Source organism: Macaca fascicularis, chromosome 6 (genome assembly GCF_037993035.2).
Source record: "Macaca fascicularis isolate 582-1 chromosome 6, T2T-MFA8v1.1".
NCBI lineage: Eukaryota > Metazoa > Chordata > Mammalia > Primates > Cercopithecidae > Macaca > Macaca fascicularis.
In genome coordinates, this window is record NC_088380.1 from 71,862,265 (window position 1) to 71,881,582 (window position 19,318).

The following is a 19,318-nucleotide window of genomic DNA, read 5'->3' on the forward strand; positions in this document are numbered from 1 at the left end:
GCAATAATAGACTTAGAATCTTCTGGACCTCACTCGAGCTCTCTTTTACCTCCCTGCCTTTGTATATTGTACATGCTCCGTCTGGAATGCTCTTCACTGCTCCTCCTTCCCTCCCTGCTTGGGTAATTCCTATTTGTTCAATATTCAGCTCAAGCAATATTTCTTCTGGGGTCTTCCATTAGAACTCAGTTTAAGAGGCCCTCCTGTGTGCTTTGAATCCCCCCACGCTTATCCCTATGGTAATAATAATTCTCAAACATTTTGATCTTAGGGTCCCTTTACATTCTTAAAAATTATTAAGGATTCTAAAATGCTTTTATTACTATCCATATTAGAAATTAAACCTGAGAAATTTGGTACTTTGAGATTCATTTAAAAATAATTATAAGCCCATTTTGTTAATATAAATAATGCATTTTTTTCCTTACAAACTGAGACCTAAGGCAAAAATGATGCTTTTTTATGATAAAATATTTTCCCAAAACATTGGTGAGAAGAGTGGCATTGTTTTACATTTTTCAAAACTTTTTAATGTCTGGTTTAATAGAAGACAGCTGAATTCTCCTATGTATGTATTCTTTATTTTTTTTAACTTTTATTGTAGATCCAGGGGTACATGTGAAGGTTTGTTACATAGGTAAATTCATGTCATGGGGTTTGTTGTACAGATTATTTCATCATCCAGGTATTAAGCCCAGTGCTCAATAACTTTCTGCTCCTCTCCCTCCTCCCACCCTCCACCCTCAAGTAGACCAGTGTCTGACGTTTCCTTCTTTGTGATCGTGAGTTTTTTGTGTATTCAATCTGTTGTGATATGTTTTGGTTGAAATATATGGGGGAAATCTGATCTCAAAAAGATAAGGTGTTGGAAAAAGGAAAACTATTTTATAGCCTTTCCAAGTAGTTCTAGATATTATTCTTTGATACTGTACCAAACTTACATGTGGTAGTTTCTTAGCCTGCATTGCAGTGTGGACTGAATCTGAAACCACTTCAATTAAGTACTGAAATCCAACAGTCTATCTTGCACATACCAGAATCTTTTTGCCTTTGTAACGGCACCCACTGGCCATTTGAATAATAGGTGTCCACTAAGTTGTAAAAATCACAAAAATGTTGACATATTTCATTATATAATGTCAAAAATAAATTGTTAATATCATGCTTCTCTTACTAGAAAAGTCTCTAAGTACTGGAAAGCTGTCAAGCTTAAGTTGGTGGATACAAGTGTAACAAAATTTGTATTTTCCCGTGAAAATTCAGAGCTACACTAGTGCTTTTTCCGGAGACAACCATTTCACTTGGGCATGTAGCGGCAGTAGTTTCCATTTTTTCACACATATTCTTTAAAAGACGTGTATGCAAGGATGGATTTGAAAATATATATATAATTTTTAGTTCTTTATGAAGGACATTTTTAAAGTGAAACTAGCATATTTTAAAACCTGAAATGTTGTATGATGTGAAGAATACAAAATGCAACTACCAGTACAGACTGGCGCCACTGCCTTGATTGCTGTTAAGGTGTCAGCAGTTTAATCTTTCACGTTACTAGTGCAAATGTCAACAAAGTGAAAAAGGTCAACAAACTCTTAATATTATTATGAAAATCGTTTTGACCTTGCCAACCCACTGAAAAGGTCTCGGTACCCTTAGGGATCTGCGGAGGGCATTTTGGGAGCAGCTGCCCTGGACTCACTACTGTTGTCTCTCATTAGTTTGCAAGTTCTATGTGAACTGTCTGTAACGTGCCCTTGCCTCATAGTGCCTGGGACATAGTACTCAATAAACATCAATACCTGTGGAAAGAGCGAGTAAATACAGGTTATAAACCTTCATCTTACTGCCTCTTTCCTTAATTCAACCTGAACCTACACATTTTGTAAAATTTTGTTTTTTTCACAATTAGGACGCTTGCCAATTTTTTTAAATAGTTGGAGTTGGGGTGCTGCCTGTATGTGATAAGGATGCCCTATAGTTTGGTCAAGTGTTTTTCTGTGTTACCCAAGAGTCATTCCTCCTTTACAGTCCCGCACCAGCAGGCCAGGCCGCTTGGTTTCCCAGTCCGAGACCGGAAGGAACCGGGTAGACAGGAGCACAAGATTCGCATCGACTTTTGGGGAAAACAAAAACACCGAAAAACAAAACACTCGCGGAGAAACCAGCAGCAGCAACAGCCCCAGGCACCCGGGAGCAGGAAGCCGCAGCCCCGCGAGACCCGCCGGGTTGCCGGGGCGACGCTTCCGGCTGGCGCGCGCAGCCCCGGGAGCAGGGGAGTTGTGAAATGGGCGGCTAGATCTGCCCGGCGCTGTGAATTCGCCAGCGGGAGCGCGCTCGCGGCCGCGCGTTCTCCGCTTTCCCGGTTCCGTCGCTGACGCGTCGTAGACGTTGGGGAGCGGGAAGGCAGCGGCAGCGGGGTCGGGATGAACAGCGGCGGCGGCTTCGGTTTGGGCTTAGGCTTCGGCCTCACCCCCACGTCGGTGATTCAGGTGACGAATCTGTCGTCGGCGGTGACCAGTGAGCAGATGCGGACGCTTTTTTCCTTCCTAGGAGAAATCGAGGAGCTGCGGCTCTACCCCCCGGAGTAAGTGCTGGTGCTCGGCTGGGGGAGGGGCGCGGGCGCCATAGAGACCTCGGGAGCCGAGGCGTGGGGGAGAGCGCGGACGCGGGCGCGCGGTGCGTGTCACGTGATCGCCCGGGCTTACCTTAGTGCCCATATTTGATTACGGCACCGAGTTCCGCCGTCCGGCTCTCCTTACTAGTCGGATTTGGGGGGTTAACTACTGCACGGAGCCCTTACCAAGGATTTAGAATGGTTGCCCTTTCCGTGCCTCCGGGACTTGTGTTAGCTCATGGGTCTTCGAATTCCGTGCCCCCTCCTCCTCATTTCCCCCCGAACTTAAGATGGCCGCAGGTGGGCCCGGAACAGCCTTATGGCAAACGCCTCATCGCGTTTTTGCACTCTGAAAATCGCGGGGACCGCGCGTGAGCCACTGTCCGGTTTTTAAGGCCTTGGTGTCAGGCCGTTTTGCTGACGAGAAAGCCTGCTGCTGATGACAAGATGGAACTGGGGCTGTATTTGTTTCCCAGGACGGTCACACAAAACTTAGCATCTTGATTTATCTAACCGAGCGCATCCATGTTCCCAAAGATATGTCTGTTCGCCGTTTTGGCAACAGATTAAATTTTTCTCCTGAAAGGTCACACTGTCCCAGAGCTTTCAGAAAAAGTGTCAGTCGGTGCAGGGTTATCCCTGCCGTATACATTTAAAATCCAGATCTTGGCTGGCATTCACGGCTCGCGGCCACTTCCCAGATGGTGTATTTTGGAATGGTAAAATTTCCCTCGTACGATATTATCTATTTAGAAAACTCGCAAGGGGTTTGCAGGTTGTTCACATTCTTGCACACATAAACATTTTTTTTTTTTGATAGTAGATCTTACAGTATTAAGATCCTCTGTTTTTTGTTCGTTATATCAAAATCCTTTGAGGGAAGGGGTAATTGTTACCCAAGATTTCTTCCTTTAAAAAAGAAATTGATTTATTTCCTAGTGATGCATTTAGACCTGTTTTTCTTTAGTTTTCTATCTTAGGTTATAACAGTGCTGCTGCATAGCTATGTAAAAGTTGTGTGGTTATTTTTTACTTTTTAAGTTTTTCTTGTCTGCTTTTTGTTTTGGAATATTTCATCCATACAGAAAAGTTGAAAGAGTAATACATTGAACATCCATGTTCCCTTCACGAGCATTTTGTCTTTTTTTGGCTACAGTTGATTATTAAAATTTCCCCAGTTATTCTAATAATGCTTTTTTGTCTGTTTTTGATGTAGTATATAATTAGATATACTGTCTCCCTTGAATATGCCAAGTAATCCACGTATTAATAGTTATCTCCTTTAATCTGGTACAGTCCCGTCACCTTTTAAAACATTTGAAAGTCGTGACATTGACATTTTGTTCTGTAGTTCATTTTGTCTTGTAAAATGACCCATAATCTGAGTTTATATAGATGAGATATATAGAGATATGTGCATATATATCTCTCTCTCTTTATATTTCTTCATGACGAGATTCAGGTAGTACATTTTTGACGAGAATACTGCATAAGTGCACGCACATACATTTTGATTGATTAACCATGGCATTATTGCTTTAATTAACTTTTGGAAATGCTTTCAGCCATCTCAATTTAAGCTCTCAGAACATTTCTTAATAATTGAGAATTATTTGGGGTGAGTGCCGTATCCTGCAGGCATTGGAATCAATCAGTAAAATATTTTGTACATGAACCTTTGTAAATCTTGCTTTCAAGGCTGTGGTAATATGGTATCTCATAGGTAGAAGAAATACATTGCAGAATGTTCTTCATTATCAACATAACATTTATTTGGTTGAAACCTGGGTTTGGGTGACAACACATTACCAGTTATTAACTGACAGTAATGGGCTACTTTTTTGAAATCAGGTGTTATTACTTGGAGTTTAAAAGTCAAAGAGAATAAAAAGTACTTAAACATATGGAAGATTACGGTAGTGTGTGTCACAAACTGTAACACATAAAACAAAATTATTGCATACATGTAACATATATGGGCCAGGCAAAATCCTTAACTAGTTTTTCCGTAAGTGCAATACTAGATCCCTCATTCATGTTTTAAAGCAGTATTAACATGCTTTATTCACAGGTTTTCTGCTTCGTAATGAAGTTGTCATTGCCTGGTCCTTATATTAGAAGACGTGTTTGCAGATTTGGACCGAAATGGATAAAAATTGCAATAGTAGTAGTTGTATTGAAAATATATTGTTTTACAGTGTCACATAAATTATTTTATGACATCTTTAGAACCGAGTAGAAAATCGTTTTAAAATTGGAAATATATTCATATATTTATTTGCATATATATATTTCCAAGTATATTGGAAATACAGTAATAGAATGTGAAAATAGTTTCTCATTTAAATTTTATGATTGAGCCAGGTGTGGTGGTGTGCACCTATAGTCCTAGCTACTCAGGAGGCTGTGGTGGGTGAAAGCATAGCTTGAGCCCACGGTTTGATTCCAACCTGAGTAACATATTGAGATCCCTATCTCTTAAAAACAAAAAATGACTAAGTTGCTAATATGAAAATTCAGATTTTAAACTTAATTCTTTTGGCATGATGCAGTGATTGAGTTTCATCTTTATATTTTAAACGTTAAGAATTTTTTAAGGTTAGGGAATTCTTGTGAACATTCACTGTAAGCATTAATTTTTATTTGCAATTTGTCATCCTTTTTTTGTGCTGCCAGTTGATAAATATGTAGAATTACTATTAACTTTTTGTATGATAAATCAATCTCACAGCTTGTGAAAACTTCCTTACACAAGTAAGAAATCCTTGTTGTTTTTTCGGTAAATTTTTCTTTGAGGTTTAATGTACCTACAGAGAAGTGCACAGATGGTAAGCGCAGATTGGTGAATCTTTACAAAGTAGACATATACCTGTATAACCAGCACACAGGATTATCTGCACCCTGTAAGTTCCCCGTGACCCCCTTCAGATAACTAAACCCTGAAGGGTAAGCCTATCCTGATTTGTTACACTAGATATTTTTCCTGTGTTAATTTTTTTTGCTTGATTTCCTTCACTTCTCTGGTCTTCAAAAGTTCTAAGAAAGAATGGAAAAATCTGTCAACTACTTATTTAAGTTTATTTAGTTTAAAAAAAATAACCACTAAAACCACTTTATAGAAAATAGAGAAAAGGAAACAGCACTTGTGATCCCACCACTCTATCAAAGCTTCTTTCCATTTCCATGTATTTCCCTGCAGTCCTTTTCACATGCATTAATAAATATTGGACATATTACCTCATTGGTTTTAAAAATAATTGTATAGTGCTATCATTATGTAACATATGTAATATAGTGTAATCAAAGGAATCATACACTGTGATTTTAAACTTTTTTCACTTAATTTGTCATAAGCATTTTCCATATTGCTGTTTTATTTATAGTAATATTTAGAGATTAGTAATTTCTGAGTGTATTGTGTGTTTTTGAAATTCTATTGTTGGATATTTTGATTGCTTTTTTTGGTATTTCAAATTAGTGGATTTTAGCTAGAAACATCGGTAGGTGTGTATTTTTGATTGTCAACAATGATTGGAGGGTCTGTAGGCGTTTAGTGGGTAAATGTTAGCAATGCATAAGTAGTCTTAAGCAGGAGGAATTGTGCTAATCCATAGGGCCACTGAAGCCCAGTGGAGAAACCCTGTTATAAATAATGCACCAACTAATATTTTTGTACATGATACTGTATACTTTGCTCATGTTTTGGCGTATCTTTTTTGTTAGGTCCTCTGTCCTCTAAAGGATGTATATATTAATGTACTGATAAAATATTGGACATATTATTACCTCATTAGCTTTAAAAATACTGTATAGTGCTATTATTATGTTTAATAAAAGACAAAATAACCCATTAGGGCCAAGAAATTTAATTGATGCCCAAAAAGTTGGTTCTTTGGTTTCTGCGTTTACTACCCAGTGAGAAGTTTTAATTGTTTTTGAAAAATTGGTAAGATTTTGTATTTTAAAAAACCAAAACTTAAGTCAACAAATGAGATCAAACTAAAATCTGCTAAATTTGGGTACTGCTACTTTCTTTTTTAAAATTTATTTTTAAAATTTTATTTAATTTATTTAGTAAGTAGATTTCACCATGTTACGCAGGCTGGAGTCAAACTCCTGGGCTTAAGCAGTCTGCCTGCTTTGGCCTCCTAAAGTGCTGGGACGACAGATGTGAGCGACTGTGCCTGGCCTGCTTGTTTCTATAGATACATACATTTAGACCAAATGGAATATGTCACCCCCTTTTATTTGTTTTTTTCCCCAAGGTCTTCCTCTGTTGCCCAGGCTGGCCTTGAACTCCTGGGCACAAGCAAGTACACATTTGTTTGATGAGCTGTCTGTATGTTGGCTTGCCACTCTAATAATTTTAGTTTATAATGGTCAAAATAAAATAGTGTTACCTTTCCTGAAAATTCCAAATATTTTTATTTTTATAAAGTAAATGTAAGTTGATCTTTATTCTGTTTTAAGGAAGGTAATTGGAAATGAAAATTAAGAAAATTGGCTGGGTGCAGTGGTCCACGCCTGTAATCCCAGCACTTTGGGAAGCTGAGGCAGGCGGATCACAAGGTCAGGAGTTCAAGACCAGTCTGGCTAACATAGTGAATTCTCGTTTCTACTAAAAATACAAAAAATTAGCTGGGTGTGGTGGTGTGCACCTGTAATCCCAGCTACTTGGGAGGCAGCAGGAGAATCGCATGAACGTGGAAGGCGGAGGTTGCAGTGAGCCAAGGTCCCGCCATTGCACTCCAGCTTGGGCGGCAGTGTGAGACTCTGTCTCAAAACAAAAACAAACAAACAAAAAACGTTGCTTAAATTAGTGGAGTAGCCATACCTAGTATCCATACTTCCATGATAATGCTGTTCAGAAGAGACCAACATTTTTTTAACTAGTTCCCAGGCTTGTGAAATGTTGGTGGCATATCTTCACGTACAGTTACATTACAATCCAGACTCAGAGTGCATATTTCTGTGGATGTTTTAAATTTGAAATGAAGTAGATTTCAACTAGGGGTATTTGGAAATGTGGTTTTAGTTTTCAGTAGTTCTTTCTTACGTTTACATTCCTTCACCAAAGGATTGGTCAATTTAGGAATTGTTGCTTCAGTGATGACTGTCAGGCTCTTGAAGGTTTCAGAGGCAAAAGAGTTACTCTTGTTGGAATTGCTAGGGCTTTAGTAGGTTATTGTAATCATAGACTGCTTTCGGTTACAAAGGACAGAAACAGTGTTACCCAAGGTAGATCAAGAAGAGACATTATTATTAAAAAGAAAGATTTCACTACATTGAAAAATAAAGATTGTAGTACAGCCAGGCCTCATGGGAACTATGACTGGGAACTGAAAGGGTATCAGCAATCAAGATGACTGTCTGCTTCTTTCTCTCCAGTGTTTATTATCAATTCGGTTTATTTCTATCTACTCTATTTCTTTGCATACCTATTCTGTACTCATCATTTGGCTTACAGCTTACTGTAAATCACCTTCCAGCCCAATAGAGAGAACCTGATTGATTGATCTAGTGCATTTGGTTGAGCCTGACTTCCCAAATTATAGGTTGCTGGTCACCCAGGGAAATGGGCCCTTGAGACTGGTGACTAATCACTTGTGGCTAGAGAAGCTTACAGGATCTGTTGAGGGTTTCACATAAGGAAACCATGCTAAGGCCTGTGCCGAAGCAATATAGAACGTCTTGGTAGCACATGTAGGAGGCTGTACCTAATGATTGTGGTATCTTAAGATGGTTTACCAGAAGACTTGGAAATTTGAGCCTTGAAGAATAGTGGAATTAGCATTCAAAATGGGAGTTAGGTTACCATAACCAAATGGAACAGCATATATGAAGATCCTTATGTTTGTGATGTGTTGTTGGAACCACAGGTATAATTTTTGGTTATCATCATTTACATGATGAGGCAAGAACAGAATAGTACTTTAAGGAAATTTAATATGTGGAGTGACACAATGAAATTTAGTGTTTAGAAAGATCACTGTGGGAGTTTTTGTGGAAGACCATTAATAAGGATTTGAGGTTGGGTGCTGTGTGATTTGTTAAGGGCTGTTTAGTAATCCACATGAGAAATGATGAGGGTCTGAATTAAGGCATTGGTAATGAGAATGATGAAAAAATTAATGTGACAAATATTTAGAAGGTACTCTAAGCAGGATTTATTGACCAATTGGATGAGGAGGACAGAAAGGTCAAGGATAATTTTTCAGTTAGAATAAGTAGAGTTTTGGAAATAACTTCAAATCTTTGTAGTTTGACAATTTTTTTTTCTTTTTTGAGAGACAGTCTCACTCTCTTGCCCAGGCTGGAGTGCAGTGGTGTGATCTCAGCTCACTGCAACCTCTGTCTCCCGGGTTCAAGCGATTCTTGTGCCTCAGCCTCCCAAGTAGCTGGGATTGCAGGCGTGTGCCACCACAGCCAGCTAATTTTTGTATTTTTAGTAGAGATGGGGTTTCATCATGTTGGCCGGGCTGGTCTCGAACTCCTGACATCAGGTGATCTGCCTGCCTCTGCCTCCCATAGTGCTAGGATTACAGGCATGAGCCACCCTGCCTGGCTGACAAAATACTATTTTTAAGACTAAATTCATGGGGGTGGGAACTTTATTCATTGTGGTTATTCATTCTGGGATGAAGTTGATGAGTCCCAACCATCTTTTGAATGTTGCCAGTCATTGTGGCAGAGGAAAAGAGCCAAATAGTGGTTCTCAAAGCTTCTTCATAATAGTGACACATGTTGGTTCTGCTCATATTTAACTGACCAAAGCAGGTTACATGGCCACACCTAACTTAAAGGAACAGAAAAAGGAAATTTTATTGTGTACCTGGAAAGAGCTTTGGAAGTAGTTGGTGGGCGGCGCTTAGGAAGGTCACTCTAGTGACTCCTAGGTTTCAGACTTGGGTAATATGATGGTATCTTTCAGACTTGGGTAATATGATGAGATATGGAATATAGGGGACAGAGGGCAAGACTGGTAAGGAAGGAGGTTGATGAATGTATTTTGGACTTACTTAGTGACCGTCAAGGTGTAATATTCCAGCAGGCACTTGGACCTGGGAGTCTAGAGCTCACAAGAGGCCTGAATTGGCGATTTGGTCATGTAAAGATGGTGAGTTAAGTCTGGATGTGGATATGATTACCTCAGTGTCAGTACACAAATTGATTTGTCTTAGGTGTTGGGTTGGGTAAGGAGGGATTTTCGGTGAGGGCTGATGTGAATCCTGAATTGGTTGCCCTTAGGTAGAAGTGAGTTGGATGCTAAGAGGTACATCTTTTATTTTCAACTTTGGCCTTACTAATTGTGTTAATAATGTTAATAGTTTTAAGTTCTAAATGCAGATACATTTTATTATCACATTGTTTGGTTAATAGCATAAGTATATAAATTTAACCATTATTAATGTGGTTATTCTACATTGTTTAAAGATGGATTTATTTCTGAACGTGAAGAATTACAAAGAAATCTGGATTTTTGGATTTTAAAAATGACTGTGGAATTGCTAATTTAATAGTATATCAGAATGGTTTAAAGATTCTTGATTAGTTGAATGATTACAGTTGCATGAAGTTTGGAATTAGATGATTAGATGTTAGATGTTAACTTTGCCATTTACTAGTTCTAGAATTGTAGTCGGTTTTCTTTCCTGTTTTGTAAACAAAAGTAACTGACGATTAAGTCATGTATTTTTCAAGTGATCTCTCTTTTTTTAGTGTGAAAAATCTTAAATGTTTCAAATAGATTTTAGGATAAAATCTATGTTACAGTTTACATATATACTTAGTTTCGTCCTGCTAAACAATTACAGATTTTAATGAAAAGTAATTATGGATAGGCTGACAAAATGATTATCCATGAAGATAGTGTATTTTCGAATCTAACAGGATGTATTCATTTTAGGAAAGGTTCCTTTCATTTGTGCTGTCTGGTTCATTTTTACTATAGGCCTGCCTGGGTTGAACTGAATCAAGTAGGACCAATTAGAGTCTATGCTGTTTTGCCTATAAAATATGTAAGATTTTGTTTGTAAAATCTTTTGTCTGGAAAACCATATCACTGTACAGCTCTGGTGTATGCAAAAGACCTTAATTTAAATTCCATATTACCTGATTGTTTCTAAGACTTGTGAAGTTTAGTCATCTAAATGCTTGGGAAACACATTTAAGAAGCGTTGGAATGATGATAAAATTTGAAATCTTGAGGATTGGAGCTTTTATAAAGGGATTTTTGCTTACATATGATACACTTTTTGAGTTAATTTTTGGGTTAAATTACCTTTTTTTTACATTTCACTCGAATTAAGGATTGATTCGAGTTCCAAGTTTTACAAGTAACGCAATAGGCCTGCCTCGATTGCCTTCTGTCTTGGTAGACAAATCACCATTAAATGACTAAGTTTCACTATTTTATGTGTTAATGATCCTTAACGACAAAAAGTTTTAAAGTCTTAATTTCGTAAGATTATGTAAAGATTAAGAAAGAAATTTTAAGTGAAAATGATAAAACCAAGCAAATGTTTATTAGTTCAATTGTTTTTCTTTTTATCTTGCAGCAACGCACCTCTTGCTTTTTCCTCCAAAGTATGTTATGTTAAGTTTCGTGATCCATCAAGTGTTGGCGTGGCCCAGCATCTAACTAACACGGTTTTTATTGACAGAGCTCTGATAGTTGTTCCTTGTGCAGAAGGTTGGTATCTCACTTTTTTCCTCTTATTTTAATTTCTGTCCTGTCTGTTATTGCCTTTAGCTTTCCTAGAGATTGGCAAGTAGACAATACTCTTGGTTTTTGTGTGAAAGTAAGAATGAAATTTGGAGAAGGTAAACATTTTTACCTAATAGTATTATTAAAATGGTTAATTTATGACTTATGTACATTTGAGATTTTACAATTTAACATTCATAAATTGGCTTCTGGTTTGCTTTGGCTTTCTGTAGTCAATTTGCAGATTGCAAAGAAAGCTTTCTGAAATAAAAAAAAAAAATTGATATGGGAAATTACTTTAAATGTGTAATTAAGCATATACCCTGTGTGTTCAATATTAATACTATTACAAATGAAAACAATGTACACATTTTGGCAAATTGGGGTTAAGTGATATTTATAAGAAAAATATTTGTAATTTATACTTTCAAGTACACTCTTAAGGTAATTTACCTTAATTGTTACTATGAGATCATTATTTTATATTCAGTGTAATTGTTTGCTTTGCAACTGGAATTTAATTTTTTCTTTTATTGGCCCCAAAAAGGGGCAGGAGGAGTGTTGGAAAAAAAGAAAAGCAATTTTCCAAAGCCTCCATAAAGGAAATAGTTCTTGAAGATAGGAACAAAGGCCTTAAAGTATCCATTAAATTTTATGACCTAAACTGCTTTAAGAACTAATTATTACTAATATTTTTTAGTAACTTCTATTTACAGAGCCACTCACGTATAATAGACTGTGCTGAATTTTGACACTTCTGGTGTGTAATAAACTTTTATTCAGAGCACTGACTAGCGTGTGTACAGGATTTTAGAATTGGGTTATTATAAATTAAAATGTCTTTAAGTAGATTTTCTCCAGTGGATGATTGTAACTGAGACTGTTTTAAACATAAAAGTTTATGGGAAACAGTTTGATGGGCTTTCATATGTAATTTTTAAAACCTCTTTTAGTGGCCAGGCTACCATTAAAATAATATATAATAAGCAGTTTGCTGCGCTTTCAAGGTTTTATGCGTATTTCAGAATGCCTGTTCTGGGACGTCAAAAACATTACAAAAACATTAATACTATTACAAATGAAAACAATGTACACATTTTGGCAAATTGGGGTTAAGTGATATTTATAAGAAAAATATTTGTAATTTATACTTTCAAGTACACTCTTAAGATAATTTACCTTAATGGTTACTATGAGATCATTATTATATATGTAATATAGTGAGTACCAGGCTGGCATTTTTGAAGTCCCAGAATAGGACATTCTCAGTATTTTTCAGATAAACTTGGAAGTGTCTTTCCCATGCTTGGGGGTTAGAGTAGGTAAGGAAGATAAAAATGGATTAAAGTTCATTATTGGCCAAATATATCTTTATCTGCTGATCTGTAAGGCTACAGTGAGCTCCAGATTGGTGAGGTGGGAAAGGAGCTGGTTAATGGTTTCGTTCTACGAACTTTGTAGTGAAATTTCATACTGAGAAACTGCCTGGGAAAAAAGAAATCAGGTAAAAGGTTTATTAAAGTGGAATATTAATTATATCAGAAAATTAATGCCACCAATAACACAGGATCTTTTATTATGTTAGCTTATTACTTAATTGGAAGGAATAATTTTATCAGTGTTGCTTGGTTGGAAACTGCTATATTCCCATAGAATCTTTCATATATCTGAGAAGCCCTACTGTATTTTGTTATAAATGTTCAAGATTATGGGTATGTAGATGTCCCTTTTATTGTTTATTTTACTTGATAGAGATGAATAAATGCACAGTCAGATGTACCTTTTTAATATTTTTAATATTACAACTTGGACAGTTTTACCGTTTTTGAACAGAAAAATTTAAGCATACTTTTATTGCAATTTATAAGTAAGTAAATATTTTAAAACACTAACCTGCAATTGGTATTGGTGAAACATTCAGATATATGTTTTTCATTAGTTGTGTTAAATACAGCAGAGATGAATTTAGGGAACCTTGAGAATTTCACAGTGAGCTGTTGAAAGTCTGATTATGCACTACAAGCAAAGAAATAGTGCATTATTGTATTAAAAAAGATAGCAGAGATAGCAGAGTGAGTGTGAAATAACCAAAGGAAAGTATTCCAGTGGAGTACTGTAAGAGGAGATGTGCTGTGGTGCTATACGCAAGCAGTGTTCTGTTGACCTCACTGACTGCATCCTTTCCTTGATGTTGAACAAACAGCATCATAAGTGAGAAAAACCATAGAAAAAATTTTAAGAAGTTTTTTCAGTTTCTTTGAATTGCTGTTTTTTAGTGCAGACAGTAATGTGAGAAGATTGTAAGTTGTAAAAGTAACATTTGATGTGTAACAGTTTCATGCATATTAAGCCTTAGCCTTTGTTAATAAAACATGCCATTTCAAAATAAAATATGCTTTCATTATACTTGTCCAAATATGACCTCTTTTTGTTGTTGCGTGCATTTCAGATTTCTTTTTATAAATGTTAACACGTAGAAAAAGATACGGTCAAACATAACAAGGGTGTCAGCCTAATCATCAGTCATAACTTTATGTCCACATTTTCTAGTAGATGGATTTTGACTATTAATTTGGTTTTGTATGTTTTCTCTATGTGATATTTGTGCATTATTAGATGACTAGACTGGCCAAGGCAGACCTGTTACACTTGCCTGAGTTAGGCATTGTTTGCCATGCCACTAAACCTGCCGTCAAGTGAAATCTTCATTGGGGAAATGAGATCGGAGTCTGAACCGCAGAAGATGGACGCCCTGTCTCTGTTTTTTATTGTTTTACTTTAATTTCATTTCTTTTTCTTTATTTTGTCCCTTTTTTTGTTTTTGTTTTTGTTTTTGTTTTGTTAAATCTCTTTCACTTTAACTTGTGAGCTGGTTTTCCCAGTTCTTTGTAAATGGTATTTCATTAAGGGTTCATAACGTGTTGCAAATTATATTGGGAGATGATTAGCAGAGCTCAACCTTAAGATAAAGCAAATTTTCATGTGGTAAATTAGGATACAGTGTTGTGAAGCTCAGTGTGAGTCTTAATTCGTGTGTATGGACTGATAAGGTACATTTTGTTTTGAAACATTAAAACACTGATAAGTATCTCAGGAACACTTTCTGATCTCAGCGCAACATTTTTCCAGTGTTTTTTTTTTCCCCTAGTATACATCTCTCATAAAAACTGATAGCTTCTAATTTTTGTCCTTCCCCCTGAAATTTTAGGCATACAAAATCGTCAAGGAAAATAAGTAAATATAACAATCTGGGAGTAGAGGAGAAGAGCCTTTCATTTTTATAATGGTTATTTATTATAGAACTTATTTCCTTGACTTACGAAGACTTTGTTGCCTATGTGGGGAATGGATATTTGAGAAACTTACTTGCATGTAGGTTTTTGTTAGCTTGAATTTTTCGTTGAATATTTTTCAGAGGTTTTTAGCTTCTAAATGGATTCTGAGATTAGGACTATTACTTTAATACAGTGAGAGATGTTTTCCTCAGTTGATTTTGAGGAGTATAGTTTGGGAAAAATGCTAAATGCTTATTTGTTTTATACTTTTATAAACTCTGTTATTTGGAGGGTAAATTTGGTAGAATTCTGTCTTGGAAATTAAGCAATGGAGCTTTTTCTTAAAGTACTTTTACCATTACCTTTAGGTATTAGAATAAGTATATAGAGTAATTAGAATGGTAATTAACAGTTAATTTGTTTAAAAATGTGCTTATAGTGGAGTTATACATTTATAGTAGTTTATTACTCTTGTGAAAGGCAGTGAGAGTCTGACAACCTACTGATATTTAAGCTAAAAGTAAAAGACTTCATAACACTAAATAGTCAACTTTTGGCCGGTGTTGAATACCCTTTTTGTTTGTATAGTCTTTCTACAATGTCTTCAATAGGTAGTTTTGCTTGTTAATGGACAAGTAATATTAAATTTGGAACATTACTAGATTAGAACTCTTAGTTTCTTTAGGTGCATACATTAAGGTAGTGAAGATGGAGTTTCTGCCTCAAAACCTCAATTTATCAAGAATGTTCAGGTTTTACAAACCTTTTAAGATACCAATTTATAACAGATAAAACAGGTGAAATCAATATAAATAGTATAGTGTATATGTGGGTATATATAAATACATGTGTTACTATCAATAACTAATACATATAAAGCAGATTATTGTTATTTGATGTTTTCCATAAGGCCCACCTGCCTTTTGTTGATGCATGTTAAGAAATCTGTTCTCCAGAATTTATACTGAAATAATAAAGATAACTTTGTTTTTGAAATTAATAAAATAACATAAACTTAGAAGCTGCAAAGTTAGAAAATAGTAGGCATTTGCTAAAGCTAATAAAACGTAATTTTTATTTGCTTCCTATAAAGAAGACATAGCCATTATTTAAATCAAGTTTTAAATTCTGACTTGAGTTACATCCATGTTTAGAGATATATTCAGATAATATTGTTTAGGGATTTATCTCTGCACATCTGGTTGTTTTAAATATTTTTACAACTGAAACCAGGCATGGTGCTTGTGAAAATTTACTACATATGCTATATTTCAGTTTAGCATGCTTTTGTACATTGTCTTTTAAAACACTTTTGGAGAATTAATAATGGAAATGCTTCACCAGCTACCGCCTGAGTGTTATTCTAAATATATCCACATGTAGTCAACTATTTAAGAATTTTTTTTTTTTTTTGCCTAAGGGGATAAGGAAAAATAATGAGAAAGTTGCAGTCCTTATCAGAAGTAATTGGTTAGAATTCAGAAATGAATATGACAAATCGTACTTATTTCAGAGTAAGTTTCATTTTTTTAGGTTGTAGGGATTTTTTTTTCCTAGTTAATGTTATTAGATTATTTTAGTGTTACTATTTTTATTAGGCAGTTAAAATGTTTTTAAGCAAGCTCTAAATTGGTTCTAAAAGTTAATATTTTAAGAAGTTTTCTGAAACCAGGGAACTTTTTTGTTTCCTAAAACATTTTTAGTAGTTTCCCAAGGCAAATTTTTTGGTACTGAATTCTTTTAGGCATCTCCGACGTTGGTGAGATGCCTTATTAACTGAATGGATGTAGGCTTCCTTTTACATTGAAGTTGATTACATGGAGTAAGTTTTTGTTTTCTATTTGAAATTAAATGGAATCTGTTGGAGGGTTATCAAAATTGTTTGCATCACAAATAGGTAGTTTCAGTAACAGGATAGGGGCACTCATTAAGAAATTTCAATTCGCACATATTTGTTTTTTCTTTTTCTTTTTTTTGACTAATTTGGTTATTTGCCATTTCTGGGGATTAAACTTTAAAAAATGTTCTTCTTTTCTGTATCTGATGTTCTGTGTGCTATTAGTGATGCAGCCAACACGAACGGTTGTCATGTGTAACACAACTTTCGATCACCGCGAAAACACCGTCCTGGGAAAGCGTCCATGCTTGATATCGTTTGGTTCATGAACATTAAGTTTCCAGTACAGGTGACCCATAGCTCAAAGTGTTAAATAATTGTCTACATTATTCAGTTTTTAAAATAATATTCCATTAATGAGATTGTTAATATTTGAAGTTTTGCTCACTTTTATTTTTCCTAGTAGAGCAGGATAAAAGGAAAGACTTAAGTTCTTATTTATTTCTTTATACGGATCTGATAGATAGATACATTTATTATTATTATTTTTTAACTGCAAGGGTAATTATAAAATCATAGTGTAAAGTTTGTGTGGTGTTTCTGCTTTTTGTAATGTTTGGAACTTGCCTCTGCAGGTAAAATCCCAGAGGAATCCAAAGCCCTCTCTTTATTGGCTCCTGCTCCAACCATGACAAGTCTGATGCCTGGTGCAGGATTGCTTCCAATACCGACCCCAAATCCTTTGACTACTGTAAGTACTATAAGCCCTCTTATGAAAGAGGTGAACGTTAAACTATGTGACCAGTTGAATAGAGAGCTTCAAATTATTTGCATTTGGATCTTTTTTTTTTTTTTAAATGGAGAGGATTCAAAAATCACTGCTTAAACTTTTTTTTTTTTTCCCTCACTTTATCACTGACTTAAACTGTGTTTTGGATTTACTCCTGAAGTAATAGGGGATTCATTTAAATTTGAGAACCCAAATAGATTATTCATTAGAAAATCAGTTATTAAAACTCAATATTTTAAATAGCATAGATTATCTTGGTAACTGTATTTCTCAGTTAATGAGGACTAAGTCCATTTAAAATATGTGAAATGATCCACAACTTTGGTAATGGGAAAAAATAGGCCTTTGTCTGATACTGAGAAAATGTGATAAGGTGAAAACATGGCAAAATATTTTTCCATTAACTATGCAGAATTAAATCATAATTTAGTAATGCTTCCTTAGTGATTTCCAAGTGCGATTTAAAAAGGATGTTACTGTTACTGGCTCTTGGTTTTTGTTTAAAAAATTCTGGCCATATTTATTTTAAAAGAAGTGCCATTTTTTTTCAAAAGGCAACCTAAAGCAAAATAGAAAGCTCTCCTTAATTGGAAGTTGAATCTAGCTTTGTGGTGTTGGATAGGGATTGAATTAAGAAATGAACTATGTGATTGTAGTTAATTTATCTAGATTGTAAGAGTGGTTCCTGAAATTTTGAAGTGCAAAATTTTAGATTTGTAGTTTTTACATAACATTGCTATGCTAAAGACCTACATTCTGATTCTTGGGGGGAAATGTTTTTTAATTGAACTTATGTGTTCAAGGAACAGAATGGTGGTCAGTATGGGTGAAGCATAGTGAGTGAGGGTCATGAGTGTTTGAGATTGGAGGGGATAGATAGGACACAGATTATGGTAGGGCTTTTTAGACCATCGAAAGAGGGGTTTGAATTTTATTCTTAAGGTAATTAGAAACCATTCATGGGTTTTAAGCAGGGATATGACATGATTTGACATGTTTTAAAAAGATCAGACTGGCTGCTGCGATAATAAGTGACATTGATTTCTTAAACTTCTGCTTAGGAAGTGCCGTTACTTAACAGTTGTTAAATCTTAGTTCTGCGCCATGTTTGTATATATAGTCATTAATGGTCAAAATGTTCTCTAATAGCAAAGTGGAAATGAAAAGAGTTGTCTTTTTTTTTTTGAAAGCTCTTTTAATTCTGAAAAATTTTTTTCTGCTTTCAAATTCTGAGATCTTGTATTTCTTCTAGTTTATGTTCACATTAAAAATGATACGTTCCTTAATGCTGAAAGTAAAAATTGAATTTAGTAGTTACAGAAAGATCATTCAAAGTTTTTAAGGTTTTTGTCCTTTTCCTACCATGGCATAAATAAGGGCTCAATATTTTAGATATATATTCTTAGGTAAACTTTCAGCATGATAATAATATCCATTTCTTAGGGTTGATATGAGGATTAAGTTACTACTTCAGTTAAATTCGATGCTATGATAATTGTTGACTATTAGGAACGCATAGTCTGTGTTTTTCAATGACCAAGGTACAGTTTATTCTCATTCTTGTGAATTCTGTATTTTTGAATTCACTTAGTAAGTAAAATTTTTTTGAAACCCCACATCAACAGTTGCAGCACTTTTGTGGTCATTTGTGGACATACACAGAGTGATGAAAAATTTGGGTTCGTCTATATGCATGGAGGTCAAAATCTTCTTGTTTCGGCACTCAGGCTGTAAACAGGCACGTAGTCTGTTTAGTGCTATGTTCTTCGAATTGTGCTTTTTGTTGGTGATTTCACTGTTAAGATGGGCCCACAAGTGTAGTGCCAAACTGCTGTCTAGTGTTCCTAAGTACAGGAAGATTGTGAAGTGCCTCATGGAGAAAATATTAAATACATGTATTAGATAAGCTTCATTCAGGCCTGAGTTGTGGTGCTGCTGGCTGTGAGTTCAGTGTTAATGAATCGACAGTATATAACAGATAAGGTGTCTTTAAACAGAAGCACATATAAAATAAGGTTAAATATTTTATTAGTTAATGTAAATGTGACCAGAGGCTCATAGGAACTTCACCCTGTATTTTCCCTGGGAATAATGG

The 19,318-nt window shown here is 35.4% G+C and overlaps 1 protein-coding gene across 4 annotated transcripts in view; it reads left to right on the forward strand.

Annotated features, from left to right (window-relative positions):
• The first annotated feature begins 2,346 nt into the window (after window positions 1–2,346).
• Window positions 2,347–19,318, forward strand: part of SREK1 (splicing regulatory glutamic acid and lysine rich protein 1) — a 38,393-nt gene continuing 21,421 nt past the window's right edge. For 3 of the 4 annotated variants that reach the window (XR_012413703.1, XM_005557045.5, XM_015451569.4), the window contains exons 1-3: window positions 2,347–2,584; window positions 11,173–11,306; window positions 17,069–17,184. Coding sequence is in view for 3 of the 4 variants with exons in the window: in XM_005557045.5 (XP_005557102.1) it covers window positions 2,424–2,584; window positions 11,173–11,306; window positions 17,069–17,184 (411 nt within the window). In the remaining variant the exon portion in view is untranslated. Of the gene's footprint in view, window positions 2,585–11,172; window positions 11,307–16,601; window positions 16,783–17,068; window positions 17,185–19,318 lie in introns of those variants that run through there. The other variant, XM_015451570.4, reaches the window with a different exon arrangement.